Raw genomic sequence first — 13878 nt, forward strand, 5'->3', positions numbered from 1 at the left:
ATCAAAATGCACACAGGTCCCATTTAATGAGCCCTGCGTGACCACATCCCAGCTACTCCTGCAGGAATAGAAAGGAGAAGGCTCTCTACCCTGCTGCTCCTGGGGACATCTGATGAGGGGCAGAGGAATAGGAAGGGGCTCAGTCGCCTCCTTTAAGTCTATGGTCTCAGCTGCCCCTTCCTGCGGGTGGGTGCAGAGACTTTCTCTTTACAGATCCCCGTGCAGGGAAACCCGGAGGAGGTGACCGTCTGTGTCTTGCTGGCGAGGCCCAGCATACATACCTTTGCTTCCTCAGACTGCAGGAGAGGAGTGGGCTGGGAGTGAGGGTTAGGGTAGGACAGCAGCAGAAGCTCCTTGGGCAGGGCAGCTGGTGGAAGGGTGGCGAAGACCCCAGAGAGTCTTCAGTGGGCTTCCTCCTGCCTCTTCCCTGATGCGAACCTTCTCCACCATGACCCCAGGAAGTCCCCCAGCCTTCAGTCTCTGTGCTCAGGGCTCCAGCCCCTGCTCCCAAGACATGGTGCTCGCCAGTAACCTCCATCCCATCCTGGGGTCCCTCGACACTGCCTGTCATCTCCCGTTCTAGCTGGTCAGCAGGTCGGGGCCTCCACGTGGCCGACAGATAGCCGGGGCTCCGTTGGGGCCTTCCCAAAGTCTGCAGGAGGTAGTGGGGCGGTGGTCCAGGCCACCCTCCTTGCCTCCCCCTGCTGGGCTCTCCCCTGGCCGCCACTCCCGGCTGGCGTCGCCAGGTGGAGGCCTTGGGTCCTGGTCAGTGGTACTGGCTCTGGCCCTCCAGTTCCAGCCCTTCCTGGAACTGGGCCGAGTCCAGCTCCCTTGCAAAGCCCCTCACACCACTCTCCTCTTCTCCCTCTTCCGGCTGTCCGTTCATGGTGCCGTAGGTGTGCCGGGCTGGGGAGGAGGCTGGGGTCAGGTTCATCTCCGGCTCTTGCAGCACGGTGGCCACATACAGCTGCTCGGGACAGAGAGGGGAGATGGGGTGAGGTCACATCTGGGGCAAGGCCCTGGGCACACGCTTCCCCCTCACGCTTTACACGCAGAGCCTCTGCCCCTCTAAGCCGTGGCTCCTCCCTTCTTCCCCCGCAGCCCAAGTCCTGGCCATCCCGCCTGCCCAGCTGCTCTCGATCATTTATCGAGCATCTACGTGCTCCCTGGGCTGGTTAGTGTGAGTTTCCTAGTCTACTCTTCGTTCAGCACACGTGCCATTCGTTCTTGGTTCCAGGTCAGGCTGAACCCAGTGGGTGATGACATGAGTCTCCCTTACACTGGGGTCTGGAGGGACCCCCCCATTCCTGAGCTAGCGCATTTTCTAACACAGCTTCAGAGGTGCATCCAACTCCCTCGGGCTGTGTCATTGGTTGGCCAGGATTTGAAACTGAGGCTGCTAGCTGAGGTCTTGGTCATGTGACCTGTGAAATCCAGGCATGGGCCCAGGAATGCCTGGGATGGCAGCAGACCAGAAAAATACAAGAAGTACTAGGGTCAGAGCTGTTTGTCACCCTTTGAAGGGACTTTAAACCAACTCCTTATTTTGAAAATAGGTAATTATTGGGTAGAATTAAACCTTTCCTGTGGGAATTTATTTCAGTGAAACTAAACAGCCCTAGTTGATGAGAGAACACTCTTTCTACAGAAGAACTGAGGTATTTTCATAAGGCCAAAATAAACCCCATAGATGACTTTTGGGTCCTAGGGGAAAAATGGTAACTGAACAATGGAAGAAGCCAGCAGTCATCCCTGAATCAGGGAGTCACTTCAGCATCATTAACGGCAATAAATGGGATATTATATATTGCCTGGTGTGACTCACAGCACTGCCTGTAATGTGTTCTATCTAGCCCCTAGTGTCGAACTTGAATCTATCAAGCCTGTGGATCTAACTTCTAGTTTTCAGGAAATACAAGAGATAGTGTAACCTCCTGTAAGATACCATGAAGAAACAGCCAGAAAAAGCCAGAAGTTGGGACATTCTGCAGGACTCCTGGCTTGGTCTCTCCAACAAGTCATAAAACAGAGACGGTGCTAAAATAAAAGGGACATGCACAGGTGCCAGGTTAATCTAGCACAGAGACTGGATTGGATCTTGGTCTGGACAAGCTGAAAAAGATATTTCTGGAACATGTAGGGCAAGTTGAATATGACTGGGTATTTGAAGAGGTAAAAGTGCATATATGTAGAAAGACAGAGATTGTTAACTTAAAATGCAGGTTATAAAATAGTGTACAGTATTATGTCATTTAAAAAATATCTATATATCTGAAAAAATATACATTAAGGTATCAGTGGTCATCTCTAGGTGGTAGAAACATGGACTTTAAATTTTCTTATTTTTGCTTCTCTGTTTTTTCCCCATAATTATCTACAACGCTCAGACCCCTCTGTTATAATAATGAAAGGTTTTTAAAAAATCAATTCCAGTAATTTTTTTTTTAAAGCTCAAACTCTAGAGTCTGACAGACCTGGTTCAAACCTTGCTCCGCCACTTCCTTGCATAGTGGTGCTCTAGGGTCTAAACTAATTCACCTCTGTGAGTCTCAGTTTCCCCATCTGTAAAATGAGGATAAAAACCCCCTACTGTGCAGGTTTATCATAAAGATCAAGAGCGAGAATGGTGAAGCGTCTAGTTTGTAAGGTTTCAATAACCGATTGCTTACAATATTCCAGAGGGGTCATCTTGGAAGGGCCCCAGGGGAGATGCTATGTGAAGAGAGACTTTCCTGCTTCGAAACCTTTGTTGTCTCTCTGGTACTGGAGCTCCTCCTTGCCTGCCACCTCCCAGAGCTCATCGGGCCCTATCTGTAGGGTTCGTTTCAGAGTGAGGCAGACCTGTAGTTCTATGCACCTGGCGTGGGCACATCCGCCCACTGTTGCGTCTGTGAGCTTTCACCCAACGCTGCCGTGACTAAAGGGCCTCCCCTCGCACCGGTCCCTGCCGCCCACTCTGCGCTTGCACCAACTGTCTTAGGTTCCCTGGTGCTCCAGATTCTCTCTTCGGGGTCTTTGCACAGGCTGATCCTCTTCCTTGAATGCTCTTCCCCCACACACTCTTCCACCTGGTAACCCCTACTCTCCCATTCCTGGGGTCGGATTAGATGTTCCCTCCTCCGGGAAGCCTTCCCTGAGTGCCCAGGCTGGCTGGTACCCTTCTTCAGTGCTCCCCAAGGCACCCTGGCATCGGGGCACGGGCTGACCCGGTACCCTGCTCAGTGCATGCATCAGTGGCCCTGCAGCCACACTTGTGGCCGGGCTGCGGGAGAGCGCTCACGCCCCTCCAGGCTGAGCCACAGTGTGGGAGCCAACGCCCAGCCTGCTGGACCCCCTGCACTCTGAGTCCGGCCTCGTCTCTTCACAAGCTGACGGACTCACTCATCCGGCGCGGCCCCTGCCTTACCATGCGGTGCAGACTTCCAATAGCTCGCTGCGGCTCTATCTGCGCCACTCTGCCTGGCCCCTGTGCCCTTGGAGGCAGCCTTCGGTCCTGAGGCTGAGCCCCAGCACGGCCCTGCGTCTACACGACTGAGCTCCCTGTGGCTGGGTTCGCCCTGACTGTTCTTGTCCTCTCTGAGCTCCTTCTAGAGAATGTCCTGGAGTAAATCCAGGATCTTCTATCTTTCTGAAGGCTCTTCAGCCAGGGCCACGGCAGCAATCTGACCTGGGCCAAGTCCTGCTGCATCAGAGAAGGGGGTCCAGGGACGCCCGGCTCCTCCCCAGTACCCAGGGTGGCCACTAACTGCTGGTATCCCCGCAATGCTGCTGGAGTAGCCCACCCCCGCAAGCACCCGCCTCCGACACGTCCCAGGGCGAAGGCACTGACTCACAAGGGAAGTTGGTGTGGAGGAGGTGCTGCTGGGCTCCAGGTCAAACACGGTCTCCATCTCCTCCTCGGGCTGCAGCGGCGGAAGAGACAAGGAGGGTCACGGGGTGCCCCCGCCCTCCCCACGTCCGGAGAAGCCTGGACCTTAAACTCAGGCTTAAGGGGCCTGCTGCTCCCCTTAAACTCAACTCATCTTCTATTTTTCCAGACCCGCAGTCCATCTGGCAGGGCTGAAGCCTAGGGGGACAGAGAGTATACTGGGAAGCTGGGGAGACGCTTCTGAAATATTCCATTCGCAAGGACCACAGTGGGAGAGGGTAAGCAGAGTGGAGGCTGCGGTTCAAAGATGAGACTGCTTTGACTCTGGGAGAAGCCTTGACTTCCATAATACCTTTTCTCCTGCCAGAATTTCCCCTCTATCTCTGTAATGAGATGAGGGGTTAGGTCCCCTGTCACCTTCTGTCTCTACAATGGACCCTTGAGTAACCAGATCCCAGATCCCGTTGTATTGGGAAGACAGAGCCAGAGGCGTCGTTCGCTCTGGTCCTTCACTAGCGTGGACTCGGGCCAGGGGATGGAGGAGGGTCCAGGTAGAAAGGGCAGCAGGCACTAGTACTTTAAATCAACTAGTACTTTAAATCAACTTTCTTTCTTATTTAAATTCATTTGAAAAGGAAACAATTCGCTCTTATGAACAGAAATCCTGTGTCAGTTGCCTTAAGCAAGGTTAAGTAGAAAAATAAATGTGTGACCATGAAAAATATAAAATGTTTTAGTCCACTGGAAATCATTCCCGTACACCTCTACGGTCACTCCACTTTAGGAAGTGCTGATCTAGAGCACACAGTCCTGTTGGCATGGATTAGATCCCTTCTCTAATAATTGGCTCGGCCCCACTGGCAAAGAGCTGAAAGACTCATGGGCCCAGGGAGCCAGGCCTCCCTTCCAGACAAGTTCAATATCCTGAGATTCTTAAAAGTGAGATGACTGACTCCTTTCCCCAGGTTATCCTCCTTTATCACCCCCTCTTTCACTCCACTCCATCCTCTCTCTCAAGCCTCCGTGCCTTGGAACGGCCCTCGCGGCTCAGTGGCTGAATAGGCTCACATCGTAGGAGGGATGGGCCAGCAGCCTGTGGTTCGGAGGAGATGAAAGAGGGGAGAAGAGGAGAGGACAGCTGTCTTCTGGATCTCCCTGCCCTGGGAGGCGTGATTCCGGGGCCAGCGCAAGGACACATGCAGCACGTACACCCGGCACTGAGTCTGCACATCACGTCATCAGAGAGGAAGGCAAGAGCCTCTCGTCATCGTGCTGCTTCGGGTGGGCGTCCAGGAGCTGTGTGCCCTGGGACCGGGAGAACCTGCGGAGGAAAGCCAGGCTGGCGACTCACCTCATAGTCAGACGCTTTCCGAAGCTTCCCCAGAAAAGTGCCAACGCAGGCCAGTATCATGGAAACGATAAGCGTGGAGAGGGAAAAGAAGGTGATGGCGTGTAGCGGCCCTGCAAGGAGAAGGAAAGGCATGGGCGTGGCGCTTGAGGACCAGAGCTGTGGGCAGGGGTGCCGGCTGAGATGCCGCCCGGGCTGACAGATGCCTGGGGCCCAGCTCAGCACCCCTGTAGGAGTTTGGAGCCTGGGCCAGAGATGTCCCTGCCCAGTTCTCCCCTTAACAACTTGATCAATGAGCCTGACACAGGGACATCAACCCTCTGTGCTATTTGGCCAGTTTAGGATTTGGCATCCAGTGGATTCCATGAAAAAAAATTAATTGACTTAAATATCCACTTAGCTGCCCAATAAACGTCCTCCTTGATGTCAGTTACCTTCCACCTCACGGTCCCTGGGAAGTATCTCTGAGTCACTCATTTATGCCACTGCCCCAAACTACAGTCAGTCTCAGACCAACACCTTTTCTTGTAAGCCCTTTTTAAAAGAATTTTTTTTTTAATTTTATACTGGAGTATAGTTGATTAACAATGCTGTGTTAGTTTCAGGTGTACAGCAAGGTGACTCAGTTATACATATACACGTATCTATTCTTGTTTCAAGTTCTTTTCCCATTTAGGTTATCACAGGATATTGAGCAGCGTTCCCTGTGCTATACAGTGGGTCCTTGTTGGTTATCTGTTTTAAATATAGCCGTGTGTACATGTCAATTCCAAACTCCCAATCTATCCCTCCCCGCCTTCTGCCCTGGTAACCGTAAGTGCATTCTCTAAGTCTGTGAGTCTGTTTCTGTTTTGTAGATGTGTTCATTTGTTATCTTTTTTTTTTTTTTTGAGATTCCACATATAAGCGATATCATATGATATTTGTCTCTCTCTGTCTGGCCCTTGTAAGCCCTTCTGGAGTGAGTGTGCTCGGTTACGCGTGCTAACGGCCTGGAAAAGGAATTCAGAATTTTTGTTTGGGGAACGTTTGGTAACTTTTTTATGGTAGCAGTTTTCTAACTACATGAATATTGACAATCAGTCTTTACAGTCAGAAGTTATTGCATAACGATGTTTATTGTTGTGTTTTTATAAAAGCAAAAAATGATAAACAACGTCAATATCCCAACCATGGAGAACTGACTAAAAGTGACAGAATTTCATGCAGACGTTAAAAGGCATGTACTCAACAGTACTTTGATAATGCAAGAAATTGCTCAGAACATAATGTTCAGTGAAGAAACTCAGGATACAAGTCTGAATAGTATAAAGTAGATATCACAATTTTGTAAAGTAAGAGTAAGCCAATAAACTCCCTCCACTTTGCCCTGTCCCCCAAAACGTACGCACAGAGTGAGGTGTGGGAGCGGTAGACATGAGGCTGTAGGGGAGCTGGTAGGTCATTCAAATTTTGATCTTTCAATTTTCTCTATTTTTGATAATAAACATGTAGTTCTTCATACTTAGAAAAAAAGCATTATTAAAAAAATGAAGTCTGCTGGGGCAGGAAAGTCTTCGGGGGCGACAACAAATGGACAATGCATATAAGTAACCATGAGCTGAATGTTGCCTGACACCCCTGTGACAGGCAGTGAAAAAACATGGACTTTCCCTTCTCCACACCACTGAGAAGGTTAAGGTCAAGTGTCTTGAGGGAAGGCAAGTGTGGGGTAGGGGGAAGAAGGAGGACGGGGAGGTCAGCATGAGCCTTTTCTGAGACTGGGAAGGGGCTGGCAGAGACTGCTGCCTAGGGCACGGGTGGCTCTGAGGGCAGAGAGCCGGGGGGTTCCAGTCTGTGGCCTGTGGGGCCTCTCTCTGTGAGGGTGTCTCTGAGCTCAGCTGGGTGGGGTCAGCAGCTTTGTGTAGCCAAGCTGGCTGCTGGGGCAGGCTCTGAATCCTCCTCTAGGTTTTTGACAACACATAAGACCAGGCATCTTCTAGGATCCCAGAGGGAATGTCTCGCGAATGGAGCCTGATAGCTAATATTTTATTTCCTGCCAGTCTTGAGTTAGAATGAAGGAATAGGATTTTTTGTTTGTTTGTTTGTTTGTTTTGCTTTGGTTTTGCCCTGAAAGTTGTAAACCAAAATGTATATGATTTGGACCACGCTGGTCCTCCGCTTAGCTTCCAGGGTCTGCCGGGACTCTAACACGAGCCCTCAAGGCCTAGAGAAGGCACTGGGCTTTGCCCTGTTCCACGAGTAACACCTTGCTCTTCCCAGGCTTTTTCTGCTCCTCCAGAGTTGTTGCTGAGGGGTGACGGAGCCATGGGGAACAGGCAGAGGCGGGATGCTGGGGCGGGCTGGGTACCTACCTAACCGCAGGATGGAGAAGAAGAGCATCCAGAGCAGACCCAGGAGTGGTGCGAAGACGGCCTGGTGGACGGCAGCCACGTGGATCTGCTCGTTGAGTTTGGTGGGTGCATAGGAGTAGTACATGTTATAGCGGTCCGTGACGTGCTTCATGCACAGGTAGAGTAGCCCTGGGGGCCGGGAGATGGACGCACACTCAGCGGCCGTCCCAAGGCTCCCCACCCAGGCCTGAGATGCTAGATTCAGGTCTGTCAGGGTGGCAAGGGCCAAGAACAGGCTGTGGGAGCTCCATGGCGCTGACCTCTGGGACCGGCAGCTTCCCTTGAGCCCCTAGAACCTATTCTGTCAACAAACATCCTATGTAAACAGCCACCCAACCCCTGACTGGCTTGGCTCTGACCTGGTCCCTCCCACCCTTCCGACAGGCTGTCCCTCCTGATCTAGGAGGGAGCTGGATGCTGGAGGGCTCCCAGTCCGAGGGTGTGCAGTCCCCAGGGAGTTTCAGGGATGACTCACCAAAAGGAACAATGATGGGGCAGGTGATGCTGTACGCCATCACCACGCTGAAGACGTTCAACGTCCACGCGTACTCGCGCCCATACTGGAAGTCCATGGCCTGGTTCTGGGGCAGAAGGCAGGGGTCCTCCTCAGGTGGCCTGGTCCACTTGGCTTGGCTGCTTCTGTGCTCCTTGTCTGGGATGGCAACCTCCCTTCCAACCCTGGTGGCCGAGAAGCACCTCGCCCCACCTCACCATGCCTCCCACCTCCGGTCCCTCCGTGCTTCTAACAGGCCCCCTTCCTGACACCCGCCCAAGGGAAACTCTGAGGGCTGTGCTCAGGGAAGGGCCTGGCCCTCACCATTCTGATGTGGACTCTCTCTGGCTCCGACCTAGAGAAGAAGAGGCGGGTGGTGTACAGAAAGAGTGACCCCAGGCGCAACAGCTCCATGCCTGTGCCAATCAAAGCTGACGTGATCACGTAGTTGACAAAGAAGGCGCCATTGTCTGGCAGGAACACACACCTGGGTGGAAGACAGCCACAGAAGCCGGGGAAGAGAGAAAGGGCAGAGGTATTGGGAGGAAGGAGGAGAGAGAGGAAACGAATTGAGGAAGTGGGGATGGGGTGGAGGTAGAGATGAGGAGAATAGCTTTCAAATACAGTCATCCCTCGGTATCTGTGAGGGATTGGCTCTAGGAGCCCCTGCGGATACCAAATCCAGGGATGCTCAAGTCCCTTATATGAACTGGCATAATATTTGCATATAACCTAGGCACATCCTCCTGTATACTCTAAATCATCTCTAGATCACCTATAATGCCTAACACAATGTAAACAGCTGTAGATACAACGTACATGCTGTGCAAGTAGCTGCCTGCACACAGCAAATTCAAGTTTTGCTTTTGGGAACTTTCTGGAATTCTTTTCCTGAATATTTTTGATCTGCAGTAGGTCAAATCCGAAGATGTGGATATGGAGGGCTGACTGTATACATGTGTTCTCAGACCAGTTTAAGTTAACAAGGGCCCTTCTGAGCAGGGCTGGGGGTGGTCTATGGCATTTGTGGATGGGTTAGGAGATACATGCACTGGCTTGCTCTAAAGAAGGGCTGTTTGACGAATGGATAAAGAAGATGTGGTACATGTATACAAAGGAACATTACTCAGCCATGAAAAGGAACGAAATTGGGTCATTTGTAGTGACGTGGATGGACCTAGAGACTGTCATACAGAGTGAAGTAAGTCAGAGAGAGAAAAAAAATCGTATATTAACACATATATGTGGAATCTAGAAATATGGTACAGGTGAGCCGGTTTGCAAGGCAGAAATAGAGACACAGATGTAGAGAACAAACGTATAGACACCAAGTGGGGGAAGCGGGGGGCGGGTGGTAGTGGTGGGATGAATTGGGAGATTGGGATTGACATATATACACTAATATGTATAAAATAAATAACTAATAGAACCTGCTGTATAAAAAATAAATTAAAATAAAATTCAAAACAAATAATAAAGAAGGACTGTTGGACTTGGACCCACAGACCCTGGAGAGTCCATAAGTAGAATTTTGCAGCTCTGTGACCTTGAATAGGGAAAAGATTACGTCTTTACTTTCTCCGATTTAGCACCTCCTTCCATTAAGAGCATGGGCAACAAATCACAGCGATGTCAGCCATAGCCATGAGTCTGTCACCAGCTGAAATGAGGTATTTTCATATCGTGTTGTACTTATTGCTGAGCTCTTACGATACCATTTGTGCTCATCATCATTTCAAAATCATGCTAGTTATTAGGCCGCTAAATTAGACATGCTAAATTCACATGATTGAGATTTTTCTGTCTGCACATGTGTGTTTGACATAGCTAGCTGGCCGACTTCAACTAGTAGTCATTCAGCCACCTGAATGGATGGTCACACTGCCTGTTCTCACGTTGGTGACCCAGGCATCTCTGTTGCTTTCCAGTGTCTCCATCTACACAATTCTGTCACCTTCCTTGAAAAGAGAAATCTGTAAGCCCCTGGACATATTTCATAACTCCTTCAAAAACTATTCTTTCTTGAGGGCATCAGAGTTGAGTCATGAACTCACAATTCTTTTCTTTCTCATATACAAACTGTATTGAAGATAATGACCTAGCCAAACATGAACTCACTCATCTTGGGAAAAAATCAACTTATTACAGTTATAGTTTAATTGTAGAAAGCTTGGAGAATTCTGGTCCTTGCCCTATAAAGCAAGCTATGAAAGCTTGCATGTCATTTGCAATAATATCCCTTTGAAAATTGGGACTTTCAACATTTGGAACCCTAAAACCTAAACAAAACAAGAAAGAAAGTGGCTGGATATCTAACACGACATGCATGTTGCCTTGTCAAAAATCCACTCCCCTGCCCAATTTAATATTCTTCTTCTAGGTAAGTAACATCACCTTTCACACCGATGCCTTTAAAACAATAAAATGTAACTTTTGCTTGCCTACCTTTAGAATGCATCGGCCTATTATTAAATGTGTTAATAGAGATTGCATTACAAATTTGAATTTTAAAATATTTTGATAACTATGTTTCAGCATAATTGGTTTTTGTTATAACCCAGGTATTTTGTACGTTTAAAGAAATCTACTCAGAGTACATGTAAAACTGGCAAAATCTGAACAAGCTCTGTGGATTGTTTCAACATCAATTTCCTGGTTGTGATATTGTACTATAGTTATGCAAGATGTTGCCATTGGGGGAAACTGGATAAAGGGTACATAGGGGGCTTCCCTGGTGGCGCAGTGGTTGAGAGTCCGCCTGCCGATGCAGGGGACACGGGTTCGTGCCCCGGTCCAGGAAGATCCCACGTGCCGCGGAGCAGCTGGGCCCGTGAGCCATGGCCGCTGAGCCTGCACGTCCGGAGCCTGTGCTCCACAATGGGAGAGGCCGCGGCAGTGAGAGGCCCGCGTACCGCAAAAAAAAAAAAAAAAGGTACATAGGACATTTTGGGGGGCAATTTCCCTTGAATCTACAATTAGTTCAAAAACTTCATTCAGAGAAGGAGTCCCTGGGCTTTACCCCCAAAGGGGTCCATGGCACAGGAAATGTTAAGAGGCTGCCTAATGAGAGTGTTAACATGCATTCATCTCTACCTGTATGAGCAAATAGAGGATACACATATCCACCTGGTGTGAAGCCCCAATGCACATTGGGAGTACACCTGAAACATGCACTCTAGTACTCACTGGAACCTGATGGATGCCTGTTCCAGATAGTAGATGTCAAAGAGCCAGCGGAAAAAGACGTCCAAACTAGAATAAAGAATAAAGCACAAGAAAAAGGACAAGAATAAAGCAGACCCTTCAGTTAATGAATCTATGACCTAAGGCCTGGGGTTCAGTTCCTCTTGGGCTGGCCTCCTTCCTTTCAACCTCCCTTGCCCAATCCCCAAAGACTCTTGCATCTTAATATTCTAGCTGGCCAATCCACACTGCCTCTCTTCTTAATGATGGGCCCTAACCCTTTGGCCTTTCAGCTCAAGGCCTCCCCTCTAGCAAACCTTCGCCAGCCATTGCTCCCACAGTGTTCTCTCCCTCTTCTGAATTTCTACTGCACGTTCTTCCCACCTTGGGCTGTCAGTTAGCTGACAGGTACGGCTTGTTTCCCCAGCTGGAGGATAAGCCCTTTGAGGGCAGAGTTCATGGCTGACAGCCTAGAGTTCACATGATACCTGACTCATGCTAAGCTCAGGACAGGCACTGGACTGTCATGTGAGGAATGGATTTGCAGCAACCAGAGGTGGGCCTACAGTGTCTGAAAGAGGAGGTTCCAACTCTAGGGTGAGCCTGGCTGACAGAGGAGAGAGAATTGGAGGTGAGGTACCTGGTCAGTCCCATAGAGGGCAGAATGACCACCATAAACACCAGAAAGATGTAGCACTTGTGCACTATGATCAGATTCTGAGTTGATCTAGAAGGAAACAAAGAGAGACATGATAAGAACCAAACGCCTTACTACAGAATGAAGAGAGAGAGAGACGGCCACCTGGGCTAGAGAATGGTTTCACAGTGCATACCAGTGCCATCTCCACGGAGCACTGTGAGCTGTGCTGTGGCTGGGAGCAGCAGGAAAGAATAGCACGATCAAGTAGTGATGTCTGCCTTGGGCATAAGAAAAGGAAGGGAAGGCACACACATACCATATACTTGACATCTCTGTTCAAGGGACATTACTAATGATACTCAGAATTCTTGCAGAGTTTCAATAAGCAACATGAGCCCTGTTCTTGGCCAGAGGAAAGACCAGTAAGGACTTCTGTTAAGATAAACCTCCTGGCTCACTGCCTGATAGGGTGATAGAAACTTTTGGTGCAGGGAATAACTTTTGAGACCCACGCAGCCTTCAGGCCAAAGCAGGTCCACCTGCCCCAGCATACGGTAAATCCTTTCTAACTAATTAGCTCCTACCATAGAACTATTAGTGCTAATAAATAGGAAATAGCTCTTAATTGTTTAAGATGTGGGCACTGTGTAGGCTACGTGGGTCTACAGTCAGATTGAGTGCAGGGGCTCCTCTGCTATGGCCCTAGGAGCTCTTCTGACATTTTCTAAACAGGTCCTGCTCTCTCATTCTCATCCTCTGCCCTCTGCCTGGAATTCCTGGCACTGCCTATCTCTGCCCGCAGCTCCAGACCCTCAGCGCGTGGCTGGAGGCTGAGGGAGCAGTCCGAGGAGGGCTGGGTTTTGACCCCACATGCCTGGTATGGTGGCCCTATCTCAGCATCCCTGAGCCCAGAGGCCCAGAGGCAAACCCGTCCCCTCTTCCCAAAGAAAAAAATATCGTTAGTGTTTTGGGATGGTTTCAGGCATCGAAGCCACCCCATATCTATTCCATTCCTGAGGCCAGACAGGAAGCCAGAGTACTAAGCTGGTGGGGTTCGCGGGGGCAGAGGAAGAAGCAGTTGCCAAGAGCAGGGCTAGGAGGGGAGGCCCCAGCTCACCTGGTCCAGTGGGCTTCAAGGAAGGCGGACAGGTAGACGATCAGAGGCATTATCACCGTAAAGGCCCAGAGCAACAGGGAGGGGAAGAACTGGGTCACGATGGGGCTCTGTAGGGGTGGAGCGGAGGAGGGCAGAGAGACATCAATGCAAGAAGCTCCATTCTCCTTGCAGTCTTCCCTCGCCTCCTCCCACATCCCTGGCCTCTTCTCCAGCTCAGTCCCAGAGCAGGCCTGGTGTCCCCGAGGCTGCACAGTGCGTCTGGCCTTTCTGACCCGCCTTCCTGGTCAGGGGTCTGACCGGCTGGGGCGGCCGGAGGCTGACACCCCAAGGTCAAGTGACATCCCCAAGGAGTGCAGGCCTTCGACGCTGAGGTCACTGGAGGGGTGCCCTAGGCTGCCCCTAGTGACTTGGCCCTAAGGCCACAGCCAGCTGCTGTCACTCATGTCTCAGACCTCAGGGGGGAGACACTGCTTTTTTTTTTTTTTGTGGTACACAGGCCTCTCACTGTTGTGGCCTCTCCCGTTGCGGAGCACAGGCTCCAGATGCGCAGGCCCAGTGGCCATGGCTCACGGGCGCAGCCGCTCCGCGGCATGTGGGATCCTCCTGGACCGGGGCACGAACCCATGTCCCCTGCATCGGCAGGCAGACTCCCAACCACTGCGCCACCAGGGAAGCCCCCGGAGACGCTGCTTTTGTTGTGATGTTGTGTGAGAAGTGGCGAAGAGGGGGAGGGTATGGAGCAAGAATTCCCAGGGAGAGCTGTGGTCCCCTTGCCTGGGGCCTATTGTGAAGCCGACAAAGGAGGCAAAGGTAGGCAGCAGCAGCAGAAGTGCTTG

The 13878-nt window shown here is 50.7% G+C and overlaps 1 protein-coding gene across 1 annotated transcript in view; it reads right to left on the reverse strand.

Annotated features, from left to right (window-relative positions):
• Nucleotides 1-766: 766 nt before the first annotated feature.
• TMEM63C (transmembrane protein 63C) overlaps nt 767-13878 on the reverse strand; it is a 31883-nt gene continuing 18771 nt past the window's right edge. Inside the window, exons 14-22 of the mRNA XM_065871877.1 lie at nt 13043-13149; nt 11926-12012; nt 11289-11354; nt 8427-8589; nt 8085-8190; nt 7571-7738; nt 5220-5329; nt 3834-3902; nt 767-967 (exon numbers count right to left, since the gene is read on the reverse strand). Coding sequence (XP_065727949.1) covers nt 767-967; nt 3834-3902; nt 5220-5329; nt 7571-7738; nt 8085-8190; nt 8427-8589; nt 11289-11354; nt 11926-12012; nt 13043-13149 — 1077 coding nt within the window. The remainder of the gene's footprint in view (nt 968-3833; nt 3903-5219; nt 5330-7570; nt 7739-8084; nt 8191-8426; nt 8590-11288; nt 11355-11925; nt 12013-13042; nt 13150-13878) is intronic.

The sequence above is a fragment of the Phocoena phocoena genome, chromosome 2, assembly GCF_963924675.1.
Source record: "Phocoena phocoena chromosome 2, mPhoPho1.1, whole genome shotgun sequence".
NCBI classification, from domain to species: Eukaryota; Metazoa; Chordata; class Mammalia; order Artiodactyla; family Phocoenidae; genus Phocoena; species Phocoena phocoena.